At 50.4% G+C, this 26098-nt stretch overlaps 2 protein-coding genes across 2 annotated transcripts in view; one reads left to right on the top strand and one right to left on the bottom strand.

The window, feature by feature from the left end:
* The window catches only part of SRRD (SRR1 domain containing), a gene marked incomplete at its 3' end in the record, with an annotated part of 21967 nt that extends 8075 nt beyond the window's left edge, over positions 1-13892 (top strand). The window contains 6 exon segments of the mRNA XM_082355070.1: positions 8871-8911; positions 10471-10730; positions 10817-10915; positions 12558-12712; positions 13210-13255; positions 13671-13892. Of these exon segments, the coding sequence (XP_082211196.1) occupies positions 8871-8911; positions 10471-10730; positions 10817-10915; positions 12558-12712; positions 13210-13255; positions 13671-13892 (823 nt within the window).
* Positions 13893-13968: 76 nt separating this feature from the next.
* Positions 13969-26098, bottom strand: part of TFIP11 (tuftelin interacting protein 11) — a 51656-nt gene continuing 39526 nt past the window's right edge. The window contains exons 4-13 of the mRNA XM_082355038.1: positions 22654-22810; positions 21361-21488; positions 20797-20949; positions 18747-19274; positions 18520-18626; positions 17705-17873; positions 17043-17286; positions 16446-16588; positions 15834-15999; positions 13969-14379 (exon numbers count right to left, since the gene is read on the bottom strand). Of these exons, the coding sequence (XP_082211164.1) occupies positions 14024-14379; positions 15834-15999; positions 16446-16588; positions 17043-17286; positions 17705-17873; positions 18520-18626; positions 18747-19274; positions 20797-20949; positions 21361-21488; positions 22654-22810 (2151 nt within the window). The 3' untranslated portion in view covers positions 13969-14023. The remainder of the gene's footprint in view (positions 14380-15833; positions 16000-16445; positions 16589-17042; positions 17287-17704; positions 17874-18519; positions 18627-18746; positions 19275-20796; positions 20950-21360; positions 21489-22653; positions 22811-26098) is intronic.

Below are 26098 nucleotides of genomic sequence, written 5' to 3' on the forward strand. Positions count from 1 at the left end.
TCTCCATGTAATCATTTTTTTCTCATTTCTTTTTCTGTGGTTAATTTCCAGTTTCATGCTTTTGTGGTCAGAAAAGATGCTTGACATAATTTCTGTACTCTTAAATTTGTTGAGGCTTGTTTTGTGCCCTAGTATGTGGTCAATCCTAGAGAATGTTCCATGTGCAATTGAAAAGAATGTGTATTCTGAGTTTTTTTTGGATGTAATGTCCTAAAAATATCAATTAAGTCTAACATTTTCTATTGAATCGTTTAGGATCTCTGTTGCCTTATTGATTTTCTGTATAGAAGATCTGTCCATTGATATGAGTGAGGTGTTAAAGTCTCCTACTATTATTGTATTACGGTCAGTTTCTCCCTTTATGTCTGTTAGTATTTGTTTTGTGTATTTGGGTGCTCCTATATTAGGTGCATATATGTTGATGGGTTTACAATCCTCTTCTTGTATTGATCCTTTTATCATTATATAGTGTCTTTCTTTATCTTTCTTTATGGCCTTTGTTTTAAAGTCTATTTTGTCTGATATGAGTATTGCAACCTCTGCTTTTCAATCTGTGTGTGTCCTTTGCCCTGAAGTGGGTCTCTCTTGTAGGCAGCATATTGTAGGCTCTTTTTTTTAAAAAATGCAGTCTGCCACTCTGTCTTTTGATTGGAGCATTTAGTCCATTGACATTTAAGGTAATTATTGATAGATATGTATTTATTGCCATTTTAAACCTTGTTTTCCCATTGATTTTATGTTTCTTCTTTGTCCTTTTCATTTTTCCTTTTGTGGCTTGATGATTTTCTTTTGTATTATGTTTATGTTCTCTTTTTGGTTTTTGTGAATCTATTGTATGTTTTTGATTTGTGGTTACCCTGTTTTTCATGTATGTTACCCCCTTCCTATATCTACTTGTCTTAGACCGGTACTCATATAGGCTCAAACACTTTCTAAGGAAAAACAATCTGCATTTCCTTACTCTCCTCCCCACAGTTTATTTATTTATTTGTTTATTTATTTATTTATTTTAAGAAATGTGTTTTACTTTTTGTTTTTTTTTAATAATGAAGCTGCTTTTCTTTCTTTTTTTTTTTTAATTTAGGGAAGGCTCATTTATTTATTTATTTTTATATTTATTTTTGGCTCTGTTGGGTCTTCGTTTCTGTGCGAGGGCTTCCTCTAGTTGCGGCAAGCGGGGGCCACTCTTCATCACGGTGCGCGGGCCTCTCACTATCGTGGCCTCTCTTGTCGCGGAGCACAGGCTCCAGATGCGCAGGCTCAGTAGTTGTGGCTCACGGGCCTAGTTGCTCCGCGGCATGTGGGATCTTCCCAGACCAGGGCTCGAACCCGCGTCCCCTGCATTGGCAGGCAGATTCTCAACCACTGCGCCACCAGGGAAGCCCCTCCCCACAGTTTATGATCTTGACGTCCTCTGTTACATCTTCACGTTCACCCTTTTGCTCTTCACTGTGGTTATCATCGCTGTCACAGAAATGTTTTGATATTTTTTTTAATCTGTGTACTGGCTTATTGAAGTGATTTACTTTACCATTGTGATTTTTTCTTTCCTATATATTCTTACTTCTTTTCTATTTAGGGAAGACCTTTCAATATTTCCTTTAGGATAGGTTTAGTATTGCTGTATTCTTTTAGTTTTTGCTTGTCTGAGAAATTCTGTATCTCTCCTTCTGTTCTAAATGATAATCTTGCTGGGTGGAGGATCCTAGGTTGCAGATTTTTCCCTTTCAGGACCTTGAATATATCTTTCCACTTCCTTCTGGCCTGCAACATTTATGTAGAGAAATTGACTGATAGCCTTATGGTGGTGTTCCCTTGTAATTAACTCTTTGTTTTTCTCTTGCTGCCTTTAGAATCCTCTCTTTCTCTTTAACTTTTTGCCATTTTTATTATATGTTTTGGCGTAGGTCTGTTTGGATTTATCTTGTTTGGGACCCTCTGTGCTTCCTGTACCTGGATATCTGTTTCCTTCTTTGTTTTTTTAAATTTATTTATTTTATTTATTTTTGGCTGTGTTGGGTCTTCGTTGCTGCGTGTGGGCTTTCTCTAGTTGCGGTGCACGGGCGTCTCATTGTCGTGGCTTCTCTTGTTGCAGAGCACGGGCTCTAGGCACAGGCTTCAGTAGTTGTGGCACGTGGGCTCAGCAGCTGTGGCTTGCAGGCTCTAGAGTGCAGGCTCAGTAGTTGTGGTGCATGGGCTTAGCTGCTCCGCAGCATGTGGGATCTTCCCGGACCAGGGCTCAAACCTGTGTCCCCTGCATTGGCAGGCGGATTCTTAACCACTGCGCCACCAGGGAAGCCCCTGTTTCCTTCTTTAGGTTTGGGAAGTTTTCAGCCATAATTTCTTCAAATTCATTTTCGATCCCCTTGTCTCTTTCTTCCCCTTCTGGAATCCCTATTATGCATGCTTTATATTATCCTGTAGGTCTCTTAGGTTGCTTTCATTTTTTTTCATTTGGCTTTCTGTCTGTTGTCCTGATTGGGTGATTTCCATTATTCTATCTTCAAGGTCACTTATTCGTTCTTCTGCATTATTCATTCTGCTATTCATTGCCTTTCGGTCAGCTTTCGTATCTGTAAATGAGTTTTCTAATTTTTCTTGGTTCCTCTTTATAGTTTTACAGTACTCTGCATTCCTGTCGATAGCCTTTCTTAATTCCTTCAGTATTTTCGTTATCTCATTTTTGAATTCGGTATCTATTAGACTGAAGAGGTCTGTTTCATTGTTCTTTCAGGGGAATTCTCTTGGTCTTTTAACTGGGAGTTGTTCCTCTGCTTCTTCATTTTACTTACATTTCTCTTACTCTGTGAGTTTAGGAGAAACAGTTGTTTACTGTGGCTCCGGAGGGCTATTTATATGTGGAGGGTTAATGTATTTGGTGCCAGGGTTGTTTTTAGTATGGATGCCTGTCGTCTCTTTCTTCAGCATGTGCTAGGCATTGTGCCCTTGATAGGGCTGTGCAGATGTGCTGGCTGATGCCCAGTCCTGGGGTTCTTGGTGGCAGTGTTGGCTTAGGTGCACCCCCCGAGCACACAGTGGGAGCGGAGGCGGCCCTCAACTGCTCCTGGCATCTGGGTGGGTGGCAGCGGCAGGTCACAACTGCCCCTGGAACCCATGCAGTGTCCTGCCCTCTGCGAGCACGCACACAGGGAAAAAGGCTACAGTGGTGGGTCCTGCCCCTCCCCTGTCACACCCCCCAAACACTGTCACCTGGCCTCTAAGGTGGTCTGGGCTTCCTCTGCATACACCCTCAGTTGTGGTCACACAGATTCCAGCCCCTCACCCCCCGCCCTGAGCTTTTTTCCACACAGCTGCCCCCAGCCCTCTCTCAGGGTCTGATCTCTGAAGCCCAAGTTCCAGCACCCAGCCCCTGCCTGTGCCGGCAGACGCACGTCTCAGGCTGGGGAGTGCAGGGCAGCGGCACTGACCGTCTGTGAAGTCCGCTGTCTGCCGCAAACCGGCTGCTGTGTTCTCCCCAAAGCTCTGAAGCTCTCTGTCTGTCTCGGCCAATCTCCCAACCGGTGACGGGGCTTCCCAGGGTGTAGAAACCTTTCCTCATTCACAGCTCCCTCCCAGGGGCACAGGTTCTGTCCCGATTCCTTTCTCACTTTCTTTTTTTTTTTTTTTTTTTCTTTTCATCCTACCTGGTTACATGGAGATTTTCTTGCTCTTTTAGCAGTCTGAGGTCTTCTGCCAGCGTTCAGTAGATATTCTGTGAGAATGATTCCTCATGTAGATGTATTTTTGATGTACTTGTGGGAGAAGGTGAGCTTCACATCCTACTACTCCACCATCTTGATCCTCCCTGAGATTGTTTTCCTAATTTCTTTTTTTGATAGTTCATTATTAGTCTATAGAAATGCAACAGATTTTTGTGTACTGATTGTCTGCTGCAACATTACTGAATTTGTTTATTCATTCTGACAGTTTTTTGGTAGAGTCTTTAGGGTTTTCTATCTGTAGTATCATGTCATCTGCAAATAGTGACAATTTTACTTTTTCCTTTACAAATTGGATTCTTTTTATTTCTTTTTCTTGCCTAACTGCTTTGGCTAAGACTTCCAGTACCTTGTTGAATAAAAGTGTTGATAGTGGGCATTCTTGTCTTGTTTCTGATTGTAGAGGAAAGGCTTTCAGCTTTACATAGTTGAGAATAATGTTAGCTGTGGGGTTGTCATATATGGACTTTATTTTTTTGTGTTTGTGTTTAAAGTACTTTATGATTTTACAGAGCATCTTCATACACGCAGTATCTTATGTGATCCTAACAATAACCCTGGAGGTAGGGGTTACAATGCCAATTTTACAGGGGATGGAATGGAAGTGGTGAGATACACACAGGCACGCTACTTAGAATTCTACTAGAACCTTAATGCTGTGAATCCTGGGACTGCGTGTTATCCTTGAAGAAAAGGATGGTTGTGAAAATGTGATCTGTTAATTAATAGAGAGAGATTCAAAAATAATATGGAATCCCACATTTTTCCTTTTTTTTTGGTTTGCCTTTTCTTTTTCTCGTTTGTCATTTTTAGCCCTTTCTTCATCTACACAAAATGTCTCCAGCTCTACTGAAATATTTCTTTTTCTCCACGATCTATACTGGATATTTAAGGCATAAAATGCAAAGAGCTTTTTAGAATAATAAACGTCAGCATTTTTGTTTTTTATGATCAAAATATTATTGCTTGAAATGGACAGTTAATTTAAGGAAACAAGTTTTGGTGTTTGGTTCAAATGTGTTGAATGAACTGCCCCAGCTTTACTTTATTTCACTATAAAACTTGAAAAAGATAAGCTGTAATTTGGAGAATAAGACAAGAAGGTATATTAACCAAATATTACTTTGTTAAAATTCTAAGGAATTTAAAAATCTTGATTGCCTCTGAACACCTATAGAGCCCTGTTCTTCCCCCCATATAGCTCTGCTGTGTTGTATAATTGCCTGTTTACATGTCTGTGTCTTTCAGAGACAGTTAGCTCTGTAAGGCCAGAGACAATAACTATCTTATTAGCTGTTAAGTCCAGCCCCAGAAGGGACACCAATGAACATATGCTGAATGAACAAATGAATGAGTGAACAAATGAATGGATTTTCTTTTCTGGCCTCCCTGTCTCTGGTTGAGACTAGTGTTTTCGATGTGAAGAATCCACATATAGTCAGTACCCATGGGATTTCTCCTAGAACCCAGTGGGTTTCATCAGGTTCAGTAAGACAGCAGGTGCGTGGGTGGCAGAGGACTCCTGGGGACTGGGAGGAGCGGTCCACCAGGCAGGGCATGGGCAGCATCCCAGCGCAGGGTGCTGGGGGTGGTGGTGATGGTGGGGTATTGGAGTGGGGAGAGATGTGAGTGTGGGAGCAGAGGCCCAAACAGCACCAACACCCAGGAGAGGAAGCCGTGTGGAAGCTGGGTACCAAACGGGAACCAAGGGTTGTTTGGAGGAGACACAAAGGGATCTTGGAGTCAGTTGTGCTGATGACTTGTGCAGAGGTGAAGGGCCTTTTAACGAGATGGTAGCACAGGGTGCCCCGCCCAACCCACCTGATCTTTTTTTTTTTTTTTTTGGCTGTGTTTGGTCTTTGTTGCTGTACGTGGGCTTTCTGTAGTTAAGGCGAGCGGGGGCTACTCTTCGTTGTAGTGCGCGGGCTTCTCATTGCAGTGGCTTCTCTGGTTGCGGAGCATGGGCTCTAGGCACGCGGGCTTCAATAGTTGCCAACCCACCTGATCTTAAAAGGGCCCTGGCTTCCCTGTCTTCCCCATTGGTCCTGGGAATCCTCAACTTCCAGGAAAGCCAGTTGGTCTCCAGTCACCTTTAGGACCTGGTGGACCTATTGGACCTGGAATGCCTCGTGGACCACCGCCTCTAGTGGGACCTCTCTCTCCTTTTTCACCTGAGGGTCCAGGCGGACCTTGAATTAAAGTGATATTTTTCAATGTCTGAGAATGTTCCCAATCTTTTAGCCTGAAATCATTAGTGATGTTATTCAGTAGTTTCACTTCTCCTTTTATTTCCTATTCCAAATGCACGGTTTTTTTTCCCCAGAGACATAATTTCTGCTGATGCATTGTACACATGCTCCTTTAATTTACTCATCTCCTGCCACTATTCTGATGATAGGTACAAGAACTGCAAACATAAGGAGATAAAGGGCAATCAATGCAGCTTTGAAAGACTTAGTTTGTCTTGAAGGGCAAGGCCATTTTTAGGATTCAGAGGCAGCAAAGCTACCATTGAGCAAGCGTCAGACTTCACACATTCTGAACAGCTCTCAGTGTTCTCCTGTTGATTGGGAAAGCTATCCCACTGTGTCATACTTCGGAAGCAGAAGCCACTAGAGCCATAAACTGGTGAGAACACTTAAATGATCATTTTGATGAATTCCTGGAAGCTGAGCGAGGACTAGTGTGAGAGTCTCTGAGAGACTTCTGGGGGCTGCAGTCCTAGGGGCACCCCCAAACTTTCCTGGGCTTTACCTCCAGGAACCCAACCAGGGCCTTACGGTAAAGAGCCAAGAAAAATCACCTGGTGCCTCTGGCAGAGGGAGGGGAAAACTAACAATTTAAAATACATCCAGAGCATTCTTCGTAATAAAGGCTTACTCTGCAGTGAAAAAGCCGTATGTATATAGCCTTTATTATGTTATGTTCCCTCTATACCTGCTCTGTTCAGTTTTTATCATAAATGGAGAATGAATTTTGTCAAATGCTTTTTCTGCATCTATTGAGATGATCATGTGATTTTTATCCTTCATTTTGTTAATGTGATGTATTACGTTGACTGATATGCAGATGTTGAGCCAACCTTGCATCCCTGGAATATTAAATCCCACTTAATCGTGGTGTATGATCCTTTTAATGTATTTTTGAATTCGGTTTGCTAATTTTTTTTAAAGATTTATTTATTTAATTTATTTTTGGCTGCGTCGGGTCTTAGTTGCGGCACACAGGATCTTCATTGAGGCACGCAGGACCTTTCGTTGTGGCGTGCAGGCCCTTCGTTGTGTGTGGGTTTTGTCTCTCTAGTTGTGACTCGCGGGCTCCAAAGCGCATGGGCTCTGTAGTTTGCAACACGCGGGCTCTAGTTGAGGTGCGCCAGCTCAGTAGCTGTGGCGCATGGGCCCAGTTGCACCGTGGCACGTGGGATCCTAGTTCCCTGACCAGGGAATGTGTCCCCTGTATTGTAAGGTGGATTCTCTACCACTGGACCACCAGGGAAGTCCCCGGTTTGCTAATATTTTTGATGAGCATTTTTGTATCTATGTTCATCAGGGGTATTGGCCTGTAATTTCCTTTCCTTATGGCATCCTTGTCTGGTTTTGCTAGGGTTATGCTGGCCTCATAAAATGAGTTTGGAAGTGTTCCTTCCTCCTCTATTTTTGGAAGAGTTTGAGAAAGATCAGTATTAATTCTTCTTTGAATATTTGATAGAATTCACCAGTGAAGCTATTTGGTCCTGGACTTTTGTTTGTTGGGAGTTTTTTGATTACTGATTCAACCTCCTTACTAGTAATCAGTCTGTTCAGGTTTTCTATTTCTTCATGATTCAGTCTTGGAAGGTTATATATTTCTAGGAATTTATCCATTTCTTCTGGGTCGTCCAGTTTGTTGGCATGTAATTGTTCCGAGTGGTCTTTATGATCCTTTATATTTCTATGGTATCAGTTGTTATATGTCTCCTCTTTCATTTCTATGGTATCAGTTGTTATGTCTCCTCTTTCATGATCTTCCCGGACCAGCCCTGTTTTTTTTTCTTGGTGAGTCTAGCTAACGGTTTGTCAATTTTTATCTTTTCAAAGAACCAGCTCTTAGTTTTATTGATCTTCTCTATTGTAGTTGTGGTGCATGGGCTCAGTAGTTGTGGCTCTTGGGCTCTAGGGCACAGGCTCAGTAGTTGTGGCACACAGGCTTAGTTGCTCTGCGGTATGTGGGATCTTCCCGGACCAGGGCTTGAACCCGTGTCCCCTGCATTGGCAAGCGGATTCTTAACCGCTGCGCCACCAGGGAAGTCCCAAGACTTTTCTTGTTTCTTGAGGAAGCCACTTATCACTATGAACATCCCTCTTAGAATAGCTTTTGCTGCATCCCATAAATTTTGGTATGTCTCTGTTTTAAAGTCTATCTTGTCTAATAGAAGTATAGCTCTTCTGCTTTCTTTTGGTTTATATTTGCATGGAATATTTTTTCCTAGCCCTTCATTTTCAGTCTGTGTGTCCGTACATCAGAAATGATTCTCTTGTAGGTAGCATATAGATGGGTCCTGTTTTTTAATCCATTTAGCAACTCTATGTCTTTTGATTGGAGAATTCATTCATTTCATTTAAATTAACTATTGACTGTGTTTTGCTCTGGTTTGTGGAAAACAGTTGACTTTAAAGAAAGCCTAGACACTTGGTTTTGTCCCTTCTTTTACTTTCTTTCACCTTGGAATTATTTGTAGTAACAAAGGCCATTTATTGAGTACCTGCTCTGTACGAGGCACTGTGTTGAGTGTTAACCCATTTCACTCCTCCCGTAACCCTCTTTGATGGGTGCGGTTCTTATCCCTATTTTAGAGATGAGGAAACTAAAGTTCAGAGAGGCTAAATCTCTGCATCTAACCACCAATTGTGGAGCTGCACCTGTGTGCCAAGACCCAGACCTGTCCCCAGGGATCAGGTGCCTCCTCCAGGAAGCCCTCTCTCCTGCCCTCTCTGAGCCCCAGCAGCTCTGCTCTGTCTCTGGCCATATTCACCTGGTACCCTCCTCCAGTCTCACAGGTGGACTCTGCGTCTGAGGGTGCTCCACCATCCCCACATCCCGGCGAGGAGGAAGGTCCCTGTTAGGGCAGCCCTGAAAGGGATGAGAGATGACCACACCATTTTTTCTCAACAGGGAGGACCTGCTTATCTCTGATTTCTGGAGTTCAGCACTAGGTGGGTACCATCTGGCTCAGGCTGGAGGCAGTCACGGTGGGAGGAGGGCCTGGATGTGGGCAAAGCATGGAATCCACCTCTCATTGGATGATGTTTTGCTTCACAGAGTGGTGTGCATGCTGGGTTCTAATTCTGACTTCCCCCTTCAAACTGTGTGTCTTTTGGCACTTAACTCTGGTCCTCAGTTTCTTTATCTGTGGAATGGACATGAAAATGTGCATATCCTGTAGTGTAATTTTGAATATCAAATGAGGCATTCAGTAAAGTGCTTACAACAGTGCTTGCCTGCTGCACAGGAGGCAGTAAACGTTAGTTGTCATTATCAGTGTTGTTGAAATTTATATTTATCCTGCTCTTCCCCTTGACGTTACATTGTAGACCCCACCCCATGCTGTTATAATCTCTTCCTAAGCATAATGTGTGGCAACATAAATATTAATACACAACGTGAATATACCATAGTTGTAATTTTTATTGAGGGACACTTTGTTTCCTTTTTTGTTGTTTTTTTTTAAATTTATTGTACATAATTTTTCTTTTTTTTAAACAGTAATCAAAACTTAAAAATTTTTTTTTAATTAAAAAAATTTTTTTAGCTGCACCATGCAGCATGTGGGATCTCAGTTCCCCAACCAGGGATCAAACCCCTGCCCCCTGCGGTGGAAGCGCAGAGTCAACCACTGGGCCACCAGGGAAGTCCCAATATACGTAATTTTTCAATGAGTACCCTTATGCATAAAGCTTTTACCAAATTTAGGGTAATCTTCTTAGCATATATTCCCAGAGGTGGAAGTGATCAACTTGATATCCACTGTCAAGTTGTTTTCCAAAAAAAGCTTTTACTGATTCTTTGACCAGCATGGATGGAAAAGAGCCAGCTTTTCGTGCAACCTTTCCTAGCCTGGGTCTTATTTAAAGGTATCTTTGCTGATAAGTCAAAACTGGTATCTTATTATGGGAATATAGGGCTGTTTGCTTTTTGTTTTGTTCTACGTACAGATTTGTTCTGCTAAATTCAGTACCAGTATGAGAGAAGGAGAGACAAGAGAACTCACCACTCTGTGAAACGATTTAGACAGAGTATTTTTCATTACTGTCTAGAAGCCCCAGCCTACCTATTTTTCTTTTAGTTTGTTACACATTAAATATTCTTATTCCGTTATTTATAGTGTCATTTTGAGAGCTCTGCTCCTCTATTCTTTATTATTAAAAAAAGTAGGTATTTCAGACCATAACTTGCATTTACCAGGTTGCCTCTTATTAAATTAGAATGAGTTGACATGAGCATTAGATGGACACTGTGCCCATGAATGAAACCTGATTTTTGCTTGAAACGTTCCCTTCGGCTGTAGGCTGTGGGTAGCCAGGGACCGGACAGCCATCAGTTCTGGGTGGACGTGGCGGCTTGTCACAGGCATGTTCGGGAGCGAGGCCAGCCGCCCTTTTTGCTGAGGAGCTGAAGCCTTTTCAAGCCTGCGCCTCTTCTCCCTGGGTCTGTGGATGATTTCGTTCTCAGGGTCAGAGCGTGCCCTCTGACTGTACTGGGCCTGCTCTTTCAGAAACCGTCAACAGGTGTCTTAGGAAACATCTGGAACAGCTGAAGGCCCCTGTGGGGCCTCTTTCAGAAGCCATTGGAAGCCTGCATCTCGACTCATCACCAGGTGAGTCAGATGTGGCCCCTGGCTCCGTCCCAGAAGAGACCCCAGTCACAGGATCCTGCCGTTTGAAGTGTGTGTGTTACGGCGTTGGGAACTTCGCCACCTGCGTCATAGCTAGAAACCAGCTCGCGTTTTTGCTTCTCTTTCTGGAAAAGTGCCAGGTAAATTTTGGTATCCTTCCTTATTGTCTCCTTCCTTGGCCTTGTGCACACAGATGTTGACTAAGCCACTCATTTGCCCTCTGCAGATACCCAGAAGTCACTGCTGGGTGTATGACCCTCTGTTTAGCCAGCTGGAAATTGCGGTTCTTAGCACCCTTGGTGTGGTTGTTCTCAGTGAGAACGAGGTACGTGGCTTAAGAGAGGGGAGCACGGAGCGCCGGGCAGCTGCTCACCAAGCTGACCCCGGGCCCTGTCCCTGGGCGCCAGGCTCTGTGTACTAGCAGTGCCTCCTCCCCAGGGCGTCCGTATGTGGCTGGTCTGTTACCCTGTTTGGACCTATGTTGTGCCTGTCAGAAGAAAAAAAATCACACAATGGCACAAACACGTTAGGTTGGCAAAATTCTCGTTAAGAATTGTGTCCCAATTTTATGCTTAGTTGGTATTTACTGTTGCTGCAGGAGAATAAAGAGGGCACAGTCTCCATACCTCAAATGAGGTCCTTCCGGTTGAAGCGTGCCCTGCCCTGGGGGAGGGAAGCCGTAGCCCAGTCACACGCATAGCGCCTGGCTGAGAGGTACGGCTAAGTGCTTGGCCCACCCTGCACCCCCTAAAAAGGCTGGGATTCAAGATTTCTGAGACCTCTGGAAAAAACGTCATTGCACAAGCCAGGGGCTGGAGCAACTCTAGGCTGATACCGCTACATTTAGTCAGGCATTGTCTTGGGGATCATAGAATCATTCCTCTCTGTTCTGAATCGCCATCTCATTGCTTATTATGAAACATGAAAATTAGGCCCAGCTGAGAGGAGAGTCAGTCTCTGATGTTGGCGGGGTCCAAAAACACTGCCGTTCAGCTCAGGTCATCCTGAGCTCTGAGTGCCCGCTCTGTGCGAGGCAGGGAGCTCTGGGGAGCCCGAGGGCACGTGGCTGTGGACAGGTGCATGATGAGTGGACACGAGCAGAGCCACGTCTAAGGAACTGAGACGGAGGACACCTGTGCTGTTCCGGGGGTCCAGGAAGGCTTCCTGGGTCTGAGCTGGGATTTGAAGGTCTCCCGGGAGTTTGCTGAGAGCCCAGAGCCGCTGCTCAGGAACCATGGCGAGTGTGTCATGGGCCAGGGAAGCTGCAGGGAGAGAAGAGAGGCCTAGGGTCGCCGGCGCCAGACAGCAAGGGCCAGGGGGCTTGTTCCTGCCGGAGAGGTGGCAGAGATGGCGTAGAGCAGAGGTTCTCAAGAGGCGGTGACTGGACCCCCAGGGCACGTTTGAAAAGGACTGAGTTACAATAGGGATCTGCAGAAAGTGACTCAGGAAAACACAGTACCTGAGAGACAGTGACCTCTGCTGTCCCTCCTGCCCTGCTGTCGCGGACCCAAGCTGCCCCTTCGTTAGTCCAGAGCCTTCTGCGTTCATGGGACACGCGTTTGTTAAGTAAACGCGAGTTCTTTCTGGACTTCATGATTTCTTGACTTTTAGTTCCGTTACAATGCTATAGATTTCACGTGCACTACTAATGTAACTATTCCGCAAGAGAACGTAGTAGGAGTTTTTTCCCATTTGATGCTTCAGTTTGCCTTCTCCTCAGCTCATTATTTGTCCACCTACATTGACCTGTGGTGACATGTAATGTGTGAGTTGAAGGTGCACTAGTTGATTTGATGCATTTTTCTTTTGTAAGATGACTGCAAGCGAGCTAACACATCCTTCAGCACCACACAGAATTACATTCATTTTTTGGCGGTGAGAACTCACAGCTCATTATCACTCTGCCCTTCCCTCTCCCTCACCTTGTTGTAAGAAGTGTGTTTACACCTCTGCACGTTGTACCCCAGGAAGGAAAACGGAGCGTGTACGGCGAGCCCACCGTCTTTTACATGCTCCACTGTGGGACGGCGCTCTACAACAACCTTCTATGGAGGAACTGGTCCATAGATGCCCTTTCCAAGATGGTCATCGTTGGGAACAGTTTCAGAGGACTCGAGGAAAGGTAAGCCTGGGAACGCCGAGGTGCCACCAGGCCCTGAGGTGAACCCATTCCTCAGACGACTGACCTGCAAGCAGGAAACATTTCACACATGGAAAGCCTTTTCCATGGGAACCTGCACAGAGGGTTGGAGCTGGGAGACGTCAGCCCTGAGTCAAGCTGGGAAGCAAGTTAAGGAGTCTTTCTGCCAATAATTCCTCCCTTCCCTTAGGACAGGCAGAAACAGCTTTTTAAAATGGGGAGAAAACATTTGATTTCTCTTCTTACAGCTACATAACATCCTCCTGCTTCACGATGCCTCGGTGTCTGTCATTTTTCCCTGATGAAACGGGCAGTGACTGACCGGGGCATTCACACCTTCTCCTAAATATTTAACCTACTCTGTATCCCACATTTTTAAAAGATTTTTTGATCTATTTCAGTCCCCTTGCCCTTCTGTGTCTTAAGTTGAATGAAACCACTTTCAAACCGCCTAATCAGAATTAAAATTTTTGTTCTAGGTTGTTGACAAGGATTCTGCAGAAACATTATCCGTATGTTGCAAAGGTATCTGCCTGAGTGAAGGGGCTGGGGTGGGACATCATACATACATCTCCATTACCCCGGAGAATTCTGCCTTCACCTGTAGCGGCGGGAGCTCCCGAGGGGCTAACCGAGGCACAGCGAGGTTACAGCACTGTCAGCTCTCGCGAGGGGCCTGTGTTCCAGAAAGCTAGGACGTTTTAGTGCATCGCTTCATTTTTTAATTATTTCCTCTATTCTTAGTATCTAGTCTGCTGTAGGCACTGCCCTTGGGGCTTCCAACTCATTGCACAAAGCACTTAAAATACCTTACTCATTTTTTTTTAAAAGAATTAACCTGGGAGGTGGCGGTGAACAGTAAAACGGGAATCTAACCCAGGAGGGTGGGCCTTACTGGGACTCTCAAGGTTTTGTTTTACTTCTGAATTTTCCCGCTCAGATTGTGAAAGGAGTGGAGGAGCTGGCATTCCCTCAGACCTCACAGTACACAGACGTATTTAATGACACCTCCGTCCACTGGTTTCCTGTACAAAAGCTAACACAACTCTCCACGGACACTTGGGCCTTTCGGGAAGAACCAGATTACCAGGACTGTGAGGATCTCGAGATCATCAGGAACAAGACGGAGGATCCTTCAGCCCCTGACCTGAACCCGCTGTGATGTGTCGGCAGAGGCGGTCGCCACGGAGGGACTGCAGTGAGTCCCCTTTCAGAGTGAGCAGGAAGTACGTCGGCTATGACTTAAAATACTGTTTGTTTATTCACAAGTCCGTCCGTGGCAGGTGCCGCGGTCTACTTGGCCATGTCAATCAGGCTCTGCAGGGAGGTGGGCACCCAGGTCTTCTCCCCCTGCACGAACACCACGCCCCGATCGATGTAGATGACGATGCGGCCGAAGGTGTACAGCTGCTTTCCTTCGTGTCGCTTCCCGATGACGGGCATGAAGACGATGTTGTGCTCCTCAGCCTTGGTCTCAATGAGGTCTTTGAAGTTCATGGGCACGGAGCTGGCAGCCACGCCGATGCCTCTCTGGGCCATGTTCTCAGCCTCCCGTCGCTCCTGCATGGCCTCGTACTGGAAATCCTTCCTGCGCTCCGTGTGGGTGAGGTAGGCGATGTTCTCCCGTGCTCCGGGCTGCATGTAGGCGCCTGGCAGATACAGAGAGGGGGTGAGGGACAGGTCCCAGTGTGACAGAGATGGAGACGCCGACTCGGCCTAGGGCTGGGTATGCCACAGGCGCCGTCTCCTAAGGCCTCCTGGTGCCTCAGAGCGCTGGTTTAAAATAAACCAGCTGATCAGGCACCTTGGGGGAAGTGTGGCCAGCTGACTGCAGTCGCATAAAAATTTCTGGTTAACACCTAACAACCAGAGATTATTAAATATTCCACATAATAAAAAAGCATCAGCAAGGGATTTATTCTTATGGGCCGGAAACCTTGACAGTCATTAGCCACTGTTCTGTTCCCTTCTTGCTAGAGTCTTCACTCCACACTTGCCCCAGGGCAGCTTTTAGAACCCTGAAGACATATGGCCTATACTAGTTACATATTTAACTTACCCATATAGGCCCCCAGCCCTGGAAGAACTTTACTATATCTGGGGAGCTGAAACACAGATGTTTCAGCTTCACAGATGAAGGGATAATACAGGACCACAAATGCCCAGTGGTAACAGGGGGGTACAAATGGGGAACTGTTCCGGGAGCTTGGGGTCAGGGTGGCTGAGGAAGGATGGCTAGAGTATGAGAACAGAGATGGCCCACTGATGTCCCTGGAAGGACCTGGGTAAGTAGAGACCATAGACACATATTTGCCTCATTAAATGCAGGATGTGTCTATGAATTCTAACTCCGTTTTCATGTAATAGGCTAAGTAGAATTAAAGCCTCGGGAAATTACAATCCCAGCTGCCACTCTGTAGTTCTGTGACCTTGAATGAGCTCTTGACCTTGCTGAGCTTCTCTGTGAAACACGGCTAGACTAGGTGCTCCATTGGCCTTTGCTTTGAGATGTGAGCACACTCTTAACACAGGACTGGCTGAGTAGGCTCCCAAAACTGATATAGGCAGAGGGACTTCCCTAGAACTGAGTAGTTTGGGAACAGATAGTAAATGGACCAGTCAGCTGCCTACTTCTGACACACCAAAGACACCGCCTACTGAGTACCATCCACGAACAGTAACTTGGTCCCCCTCGGTTCTTAATAATAAAAACCTGGAAGTGGGTCCTTCCTACTGCTTTACAGGTAAAGAAAACGGGCTAAAGAGGTTAAGCAGCTACTAAGTGTTAGTTAGACTGTCACCCTGCTCCACACCATGAGCTGTTACACTGGAGTGGCCACAGAGCGCCGGCCAGGCAGACGTGCCGAAGAGCCCAGACCCAGCTTAAGTGAGCGTCCATTCAGGAAGAACGCCCCCTCCCAGCCCCAGGGGGTGGGGGAGTGGCTGCTAGCTAAACAACTATGTGATGGGTCTTGTGGGCAAGAGTCTGTGTGCCCTGGAGGCGACGGCGAGCCCACTGGTACCTGAAAACTCTGTGTCATTTCCACGCTCAGAAACGTGGAGCTCAGGCCCAGGACCTCCACAAAATGGAACCCTCACTCACCGACATTGGAGGACACCGCCCTGTTCATGATATCAAGTGCCTCGTTAAATTTGTCCTTGACGGATGGGTGCGCCAGCACTTGGTCTGAGAACATGGACTTCCAACCCAGGTACCACTTGGTGATCTCCTCGTAATTTGGGCTGTTACTGAGCCAGGAGCACAGCACCTGCCAAAAGGGAACAAATAAGAAACCTACATCCACAGTGGCAACAAATGGGAGCAAAACTTCCAAAGGGGCCACTTGTTTTGTTTGGGTCCTGCTCCTACAAGCTGATGATACCTGCAGGGGTTTTAGGGGGTCAGCTCGGTAGCTAAGTGCCCTGCGTGTAAACTGCACCTCGGCCTCCCACCCACACAAGCGATACCAGCCCCCACCTTACAGGGCTGTTGTGAGGAGTGGGGGTGATCAGACCAAGTGCTTAGAACAGCATCGGGCGCGTGGCAAATATCCAGTAAAGTGGTAAAGTGCTCGTTCGCTGTTCCTGCCCGCCTCATTCTTACCTTGCCGTGTAGTTTATCTTCACTGTGTGGCCACAGCACTGCCACCCAAGTGACTCCAGTGACTCCCTCCCTGTCCCCAACGCACCCCCAACAAAGCGAAACAAAGCATACCTGAAGCCACTTGGGGAAGAAGTGCTTTTCAAGAAGCCCCACCAGGCTGGAGACAGAGATCATCCCTTCCCAGTCGATGACCCAATAAAAAGCATCCATGTGCTGCTGGTGGGGGTTGATGACCAACTCCCCGAGGCACATCCCTGGAAGAGAAACCCAGCCTCTAAGGCAAAGCCACACAGCAGTGGCGTCACCAGACAATGTCGGCCTTCGATCTGCTTTTAAAGGTCAAGTTGAAGCTCTCTTGGCAATTCTTAAAAATTGTTTTCTTCTCTAATCCAGAAATAGCTCTATTTTTAGCTCTATTTTTAGAATCCAGTATGACAAAAATTTCAGAACACCTGTGGCTATACTGTCAGCAAAGGCCCGAACCGGACCAATCAGGAGGCAGGCAGGGTCTGATGCAGTTAGTGCAGAAAGGGGCCTGGTTAACGTTTATATTCGGCCTCAGTGCACAAAATGCCACCTCTTATACTGAGAAATATCATGCACTCAGAGCTTGAAGGCCATGTTTTTAAGCAGCACCATCGTTACCGCCAGACACAGAAACCAGGCACCGAAGCTGCTCGACCTGGATGCACCTCCCCGGTTCCTCACCCAGCTTGGGCACTATGTTCTTGACCATGAATGCTTCCCAGGAGCCGGGGGTGAAGACATCTTTCCAGGGCTGGAGGATGAGCTTGGCCGAGGAGTCGCTGGGGTGCCACTTCTGCAGGGCGCTGGCCAGCTTGCTGCGGATGGGGGAGTAGAGCGGCTCCAGGCGCGCCTGCATGAGCGGCAGCCACGGGTGGACCCACGAGTGGATGGGGACGGTGTCTGTCAGCGGGTTCCAGTTTTCCACCTGCAGCAGCGGGAGGAGCGGGGCAAAGGCAGCAGTTCACGCGGCCTGCGGGGCAGTCACACAGCGACCCCCGCGCTCTCCGGGCCGAGGGCCCCATCCTTGGCGCGTGTATGGGCGACACGGTCTCCATTACGTTTTCCCCAAACAGGGACACCGACCCACCAATAGACCCATGCAATTTGTATTAAATCTCAGAAGTGGCACAGTTCTGATTTTATTAAAGAAGCCAAGTAAATGGATTCCCTATTAAGGGGGGGTTTTGGGGGAAAGTGCTGAGCAAAGGGCTGGAGTTAACATTACAGAACAGTGGCCGTGTTAGTAAATTCTGGGCATTGTAACAGCAGTGAGAGGATGGAGAGAAACGCGAAATGAATCCCTGTGCTTCCTGATGACAACCGTTTGCCACGCCCGGCCCCACCTCCTTCTGCAGCTTGGGGAAGATGAGCTGGTCCAGGATGTTATCCAAGATCCACACGGGAATGATGTGCACCCAGCTATCCAGGAAGTCCACCATCGGGTCACAGTTCCTCGGCTGCCAGTGAGTGACGATATTTCGAACAAATGGCATCCAGACTTCCCATATCAGCCTATGCGAGAAAGGCAGAGGGCGGCTGGCCCAAAGCACTGACCGGTTTCCACGTGTGCGAGGTACACCACCACCCACCTCTAGGGTAAGAATGAAAATGGCAACAGCGGGGCAATCCAGTCACACAAAACCATCGGACCGGCCCATGTGTCGGCCAGACGTGCGCCTGCCTCGACCCTGCTCTCCCGGCCGCCCACTCGGCCTCAGGGCCTGTCTCCTCAGTAGCACCCGCCTCCCTGGCAGGGCTGCTGCCGGGTCCCGCCCCCACCCCCAAGCGCCATGTGCTTCCCCAGCTGAAGCTCTGTCTGCACAGCCGACGCCCCTCATGCTTTGGGTCACAGCTTCAACGTCACCTCCCCTGAGAGGCCTGTGCCCCCCCCCACAGGTACGCATACACAGGTGGGCACCCTTGTCATTCTCTACTGCTGGACCCAGGTGGCAGCCTGGGTTTATCTGTCCACTTCCTTGGTTACCACCTGCCTTTTCCCCCCACTGGAGACAGGCCGTCTCTTCACTCCCAGGGTATGGCAGCACGCAACACAGGCAGATCCTCAACGGCCACTTGACAGGTGTGGGGTGAACCGAGCAGCACCGGCACGTGGCCGAGGGCTCACACAGGCAGTACCCCCGTCCCCCCCGAGGAGCACCTGTGGAAGGCATCTGCCGAGAGGTCCTGCCCGCCGTGGGACAACAGCTGGTCGTTCTCCAGGAGTCTTTTCCACTTGGAGATGATCTCGGTGCCGTACGTACAGTCCTGAGGAGAAACACAGCAGCTGAGAGGCAGCTGGCTGACGGCCCCCTTACCCCCTGGACCGTCTCGCACCCAGGCCTGCCCCGGAGGAGAGGCAGCGCAGCGGGCTCCCCGCCCACTCACCTTGAGGGGGTCCCACTCCTTGAAGTAGTCCTTCATGAGCGGGTAGACGATGGCCACGGCCAGGTCCACGCGGTCGGACATCCTGTACTCCTCGTAGTACTTGTCCTGCAGCGTCTCGAAGATGCGGGCACACTCGTCCAGGGTGAGGGGGTCACCGCAGCCGGGCTGCAGGCGCCGCTCGCACTCCTCCACGAGCTCCAGGACCTTGCTCAGGTTGGAGATGACCCGCTCCTCGTGCTCCAGGACCTCCGACATCTTCTCCAGCTCGTGGGACAGGTTGACCACCATGTCTCGCTCGTACTGCAGCTGCCGGTCGTTCTGGATGATCTCCTGCTCCGTGAGGTCGATGAGCAGCTGCAGGTTGTGCTCCAGCTCAGGCAGCGCGAAGCCGGGGGCCCTGGCCTCCTTGCCGGGCTGGGGCGGCTGCTGTGCCTGCAGCGGGAGCCCGTCGTCGGGGACGCTGTGCTTGTGGCTCATCTGGCTGTAGCTGTAGTAGACCTTCTGCTCCCGGCCCGTCATGTCTATGACCTTGGAGAAGCGGCAGGGGGCACGCGGGTTAATGCTCACCACTGCTGCCCTGTTAGACACACACCTGAGCCCGGGGAAGGCACGACGCTAGTGGGAACGTGTCAAAACCCCACTGTTCAGCAGAGCTGGAGAAGGGCGGTGTTTCTCAAAGTGGGGCCTGGGCTGCGCCAGATTGGAAGAGACTCCAGGGACAAAACAACCAGGTACAACCAACCAACCGGTTCTTGACTCGGTCCCTCTGGACCAACCGGATGGAGAAGACTTTTTAGCAAAACTGATGAAATATGAATGTGGACTATTTAGTTGAGATGAAAGTCTATTTTCATGGAAAAGTAGAGGCTGTACTGATCAAAGCAGGCAATCGGACAACATACACAATCAAAATATCGTATTTTGGTAAAAAAATGCATATTTAGACAAAAACACCTGGAAGGATGTACATCACAGGTGTGAAAACCGGTCATTTATGGGAAAGGAAAGTAATTCTAATATTTTTGCCTCTATTTCCTAATTGTCTAAAACGTACTGCATACTGCTCTGTAATAATAGTTGTTTTTTAATTTAAAAACAACATGAAACATACAGAAGCCACAAAGGCAACCGAGGAAATGAGCTAACTTCAACGTCTGAAGGCGACTGAGGAAACGAGAACGTGGCTGTGCTGACACAGAAGCTTCTCACCTGAGGTGAGAGTGTAATCTCTGAACCACCCGTATCAGGAATACCTGGGGGAAAATAACTGAGCATGAGCCCTCAGGCCCCGTCTAGATCTAGAGCCTCAACATCTCCAGCTGTGACCTGGGCATCTGCGCTTCTCACCAGGTCCCCAAGTGACCTGATACACAACACCCTGACCTTTGAGAACCCCACTCGACTTTCCGTAATACACACACACTGTATCTCCTATGCTATGTCCCCTACAACAGACATCTGTCACCAATGTTCTCTGGCCATTAGGAACAGTAATGGAAAAGCCTCAGAGACTATCTGTACAGAACAGTGGTAATCATCTTAAATGCAATGCTGGGATGCCCTGAGGGCCCACTCCTGCTCCAGAAGTGAGTTAGTGCAACCTTCCCACGATTTAAGAGCCTTAAAGACTTTAACCTGGTGACTGCACTTCTAGGAATCTGTCCTTAACAGCTGTAAAACAAAGACAAGCCTTTATACACAAACTAACCTGCCCCAAACCAAACCAGAAATGTTAACGGTCTAGCAACAGAATGACAGGAACATCATTAAATTCACTGACAGCAAGCTCGAGAAAGCTGGGGACATGGTTCGATTTAGCACTCTCATGCCACAAGGAGCGCCTGGCACAGGGTTGGGACGGCGATGGGCCTGAGCGTGCGTGCAGGGAGCGGGCACAGGCTGCGCCACGCCACAGACGCAGCACGCGCAGACCCAGGATGCAAGGCCAGCGGGAACCTTACGCGCAAATGTTCGGTGACTGCTCTGGTGTGTGGGTAACTTCGTGTCTTCCAAGCCCCCATCCTGGACCAGGCATCCACGGGCCCCGTACCTTGACCTGAGAAAGCTCCTTCTGGGGAGCAGTGAGCTTCTTGCTAATCCTGCCCTTGGCTTTCAACTCTTCCACTGTCTTGTAAGAGTATTTGGGCTTCTTCTTGCTTCCGCTGGGGTCTTTCCTCCACTGGCTCAGCTCCTTCTGAAATTCCTGAATCAGAGGGATACAGTCCATCACAAGAAGGAAGGGCCACTTTTTACCACAGGTGGGGTCACTGAGACTTTCACAAGGTTCTGTGCCAAGGACCGTGCTGTGTAACACTGAACCCAGCCAAGGACGCTGCTTGACACCCGCTCCCCGCCCTTACCAATGCTGAGACCCCTTCCCCACACACCCACCCTTATGTTCTCCCCAGGACTTCCTGGCACTACTGCTCTTTCCAGCCACACTGTGGTCACTTGTCTACTGCGTCCCTGTCCACCAGGCTCCACACCCGTTCAGCGTGGGACACCAGCCTCCAGCACGGTGAATGGCGCACGGTAGCTGAGCGAGTGAGCGAGCAGATGAACAAACACCAGCTGAGAGGGGCACAGACAGCACCCGGCCCGTCTCCTGCCTCACCTCCTCGGCTTCTTCTTCAGAGTCAGCCATGGGGAAGTCTTGCAGGGGCTGAGTGGTGCGCTCCGAGCCGTATGCCCCCACAGCGCCCTTCCCCTTTCTCTGCTTGGCTTCGATTGGGTTGATGATACCTGACAAATTTCAGCAAGACAGAGACTTCAGGTCTCGGCAGTTGCCATGTGTGTGAGCCACTCAGGGGGACCGCACTCCTGGGTCCTTACTCACGACGACGCACCACCCAGGAAGGAGAGTGCACTCCCGCCCTCACAACACTGTTCCGCTCCCGGTGACCGCAAGTGTCTGTGCATTTATGCTGCCACAGAGCAGTGTGCTGATTTCACCCTATGTATGTCCTAAATACAGATTTCCAGTTCCACTTGGATTCATTTTTTTAGTGGATGGGAATATTCATTTATAACTGGAAACTCTGGCATAGTAGAGTCTACACTTTGTTAATTTGGAAGCCTATTAATACGGAAAGGGCAGTAATTCAGATAATATATTAATTCTGATTAAACTGAGGTGAAGCTGCCATTTAATATGAAACTCCACCTATTTTACTTAGTACTTCATGTCTCCCATGCTTAACTTGTTCTATAACATGTTTAAGCCTTGGAAATAAATGTGTCTTTCCTGTAAAAAAGTTTACAAACAGGACTACAACATTTCAGTGAAGAACTGCCCTCACCCCAAACTTCCCACCACACCCCTTCCAGCTAGTACTGTGGAAATGCCACATTAGAACGTCCCTCACTCTCATTCCAGGTCACCTTTTCCATCTTCACTCAAGTCCATGGATTTTTCATACAGCTAATAGTTACCTTTCCTGCCCCTTTGTGAGCAGGGACCGCAGACTCATATGCCTTGAGGGCCCAGAAACATTAACAGGAACAAGGAAAGTGTGCTGGGGTGTGGAGAAGGCTTCCAGAATAAGGCCGTGGCTGCTACCTGGGGCAGGAAGATTCAGCTAAACCAATCACTGCCAAGCAAATCTAGAATTCAGATTTTAAAATACTGGCAACCAGTTTGATTTTTTAGAAACACTGGGCAGGCCAGAAAGAAGCCTGTTTTCAGCCTATCAGCCTGCAGCCTATTTGAACCCTGACCTCTCCCTCCTGCTGAAGTAAGTGTATTTTATGTAACTTGAGTTCTGATAAAGTGCGGTGGCTTGGAGCACAACTGTCACATGCTGCCAGAAAAGCGAAAAAGCCGAGAAAAGGCAAAGGACGCCCCAGCTGCTCCTCCGGCCTCTGCCTGGGCGCCCTCGTGTGAGACCGTGGAGCGGGGGTACCGCACCTTGCGCATTCTTCCCGAGGCCTCTTCCGGGGACATAGCCCATCTTCTGAAGAAGCTTCTGTCCAATTCCTTTTGTGTGTCTTTCCCAGCTGCCAAAATCCATGAAAGACTTGGTGCCTCCTGCAAAACCTTTCTGGCTGGGTTTAAAATTGCCACCCTGAAAAGAAGAAGAAAAATCAAAAGAAGGAAAAACCTAAGAAAGCAAGCTTGGCTGATGGGAATGTGGCCTGGCAGTCACAGAGCATTATGAAAAGTATCCTATTGTACAAACGAAACATATCTGTGATGCGCCTCAGGAAAGAGACAAGACTGCACTGCACATACCACCCCTCAGGGAGGCCTGCCCCACAGGGAGACCCACAAGACCGCCTCCAGCTGAACCCCTGCCCCACAGGGAGACCCACGAGACCCGCCTCCAGCTGAACCCCTGCCCCACAGGGAGACCCACAAGACCGCCTCCAGCTGAACCCCTGCCCCACAGGGAGACCCACGAGACCCGCCTCCAGCTGAACCCCTGCCCCACAGGGAGACCCACAAGACCGCCTCCAGCTGAACCCCTGCCCCACAGGGAGACCCACAGGACCGGCCTCCAGCTGAACCCCTGCCCCACAGGGAGACCCACAAGACCCGCCTCCAGCTGAACCCCTGCCCCACAGGGAGACCCACAAGACGGCCTCCAGCTGAACCCCTGCCCCACAGGGAGACCCACAAGACGGCCTCCAGCTGAACCCCTGCCCCACAGGGAGACCCACAAGACCCGCCTCCAGCTGAACCCCTGCCCCACAGGGAGACCCACAAGACCGCCTCCAGCTGAACCCCTGCCCCACAGGGAGACCCACAGGACCGGCCTCCAGCTGAACCCCTGCCCCACAGGGAGACCCACAAGACCCGCCTCCAGCTGAACCCCTGCCCCACAGGGAGACCCACAAGACGGCCTCCAGCTGAACCCCTGCCCCACAGGGAGACCCACAAGACCCGCCTCCAGCTGAACCCCTGCCCCACAGGGAGACCCACGAGACCGGCCTCCAGCTGAACCCCTGCCCCACAGGGAGACCCACAAGACCGGCCTCCAGCTGAACCCCTGCCCCACAGGGAGACCCACAAGACCCGCCTCCAGCTGAACCCCTGCCCCACAGGGAGACCCACAAGACGGCCTCCAGCTGAACCCCTGCCCCACAGGGAGACCCACAAGACCGGCCTCCAGCTGAACCCCTGCCCCACAGGGAGACCCACGAGACCGGCGTCCAGCTGAACCCCTGCCCCACAGGGAGACCCACGAGACCGGCCTCCAGCTGAACCCCTGCCCCACAGGGAGACCCACAAGACCGCCTCCAGCTGAACCCCTGCCCCACAGGGAGAGACCCACAAGACCCGCCTCCAGTTGAACCCCTGCCCCACAGGGAGAGACCCACAGGACCGGCCTCCAGCTGAACCCCTGCCCCACTGGGAGAGACCCACAACACCCGCCTCCAGCTGAACCCCTGCCCCACAGGGAGACCCACAAGACCCGCCTCCAGCTGAACCCCTGCCCCACAGGGAGACCCACAAGACCGGCCTCCAGCTGAACCCCTGCCCCACAGGGAGACCCACAAGACGGCCTCCAACTGAACCCCTGCCCCACAGGGAGACCCACAAGACCCGCCTCCAGCTGAACCCCTGCCCCACAGGGAGACCCACAAGACGGCCTCCAGCTGAACCCCTGCCCCACAGGGAGACCCACAAGACGGCCTCCAGCTGAACCCCTGCCCCACAGGGAGAGACCCACAAGACCCGCCTCCAGCTGAACCCCTGCCCCACAGGGAGAGACCCACAAGACCGGCATCCAGCTGAACCCCTGCCCCACAGGGAGACCCACAAGACGGCCTCCAGCTGAACCCCTGCCCCACAGGGAGACCCACAAGACCGCCTCCAGCTGAACCCCTGCCCCACAGGGAGACCCACGAGACCGGCCTCCAGCTGAACCCCTGCCCCACAGGGAGACCCACGAGACCGGCCTCCAGCTGAACCCCTGCCCCACAGGGAGACCCACGAGACCGGCCTCCAGCTGAACCACTGCCCCACAGGGAGACCCATGAGACCGGCCTCCAGCTGAACCCCTGCCCCACAGGGAGACCCACAAGACCGCCTCCAGCTGAACCCCTGCCCCACAGGGAGACCCACAAGACCCGCCTCCAGCTGAACCCCTGCCCCACAGGGAGACCCACAAGACCCGCCTCCAGCTGAACCCCTGCCCCACAGGGAGACCCACAAGACCGGCCTCCAGCTGAACCCCTGCCCCACAGGGAGACCCACAAGACCCGCCTCCAGCTGAACCCCTGCCCCACAGGGAGAGACCCACAAGACCCGCCTCCAGCTGAACCCCTGCCCCACAGGGAGAGACCCACAAGACCCGCCTCCAGCTGAACCCCTGCCCCACAGGGAGACCCACAAGACGGCCTCCAGCTGAACCCCTGCCCCACAGGGAGACCCACAAGACCGGCCTCCAGCTGAACCCCTGCCCCACAGGGAGACCCACAGGACCGCCTCCAGCTGAACCCCTGCCCCACAGGGAGACCCACAAGACCGGCCTCCAGCTGAACCCCTGCCCCACAGGGAGACCCACGAGAACGGCCTCCAGCTGAACCCCTGCCCCACAGGGAGACCCACGAGACCGGCCTCCAGCTGAACCACTGCCCCACAGGGAGACCCACGAGACCGGCCTCCAGCTGAACCCCTGCCCCACAGGGAGACCCACAAGACCGCCTCCAGCTGAACCCCTGCCCCACAGGGAGACCCACGAGACCCGCCTCCAGCTGAACCCCTGCCCCACAGGGAGACCCACAAGACCCGCCTCCAGCTGAACCCCTGCCCCACAGGGAGACCCACAAGACCCGCCTCCAGCTGAACCCCTGCCCCACAGGGAGACCCACAAGACCGGCCTCCAGCTGAACCCCTGCCCCACAGGGAGACCCACAAGACCGGCCTCCAGCTGAACCCCTGCCCCACAGGGAGAGACCCACAAGACCCGCCTCCAGCTGAACCCCTGCCCCACAGGGAGAGACCCACAAGACCCGCCTCCAGCTGAACCCCTGCCCCACAGGGAGACCCACAAGACCGGCCTCCAGCTGAACCCCTGCCCCACAGGGAGACCCACAAGACCGCCTCCAGCTGAACCCCTGCCCCACAGGGAGACCCACAAGACCGGCCTCCAGCTGAACCCCTGCCCCACAGGGAGACCCACAAGACGGCCTCCAGCTGAACCCCTGCCCCACAGGGAGACCCACGAGACCGGCCTCCAGCTGAACCACTGCCCCACAGGGAGACCCACGAGACCGGCCTCCAGCTGAACCCCTGCCCCACAGGGAGACCCACAAGACCGCCTCCAGCTGAACCCCTGCCCCACAGGGAGACCCACAAGACCCGCCTCCAGCTGAACCCCTGCCCCACAGGGAGACCCACAAGACCC

Source organism: Balaenoptera borealis, assembly GCF_965194805.1.
Source record: "Balaenoptera borealis genome assembly, chromosome: 14".
NCBI classification, from domain to species: Eukaryota; Metazoa; Chordata; class Mammalia; order Artiodactyla; family Balaenopteridae; genus Balaenoptera; species Balaenoptera borealis.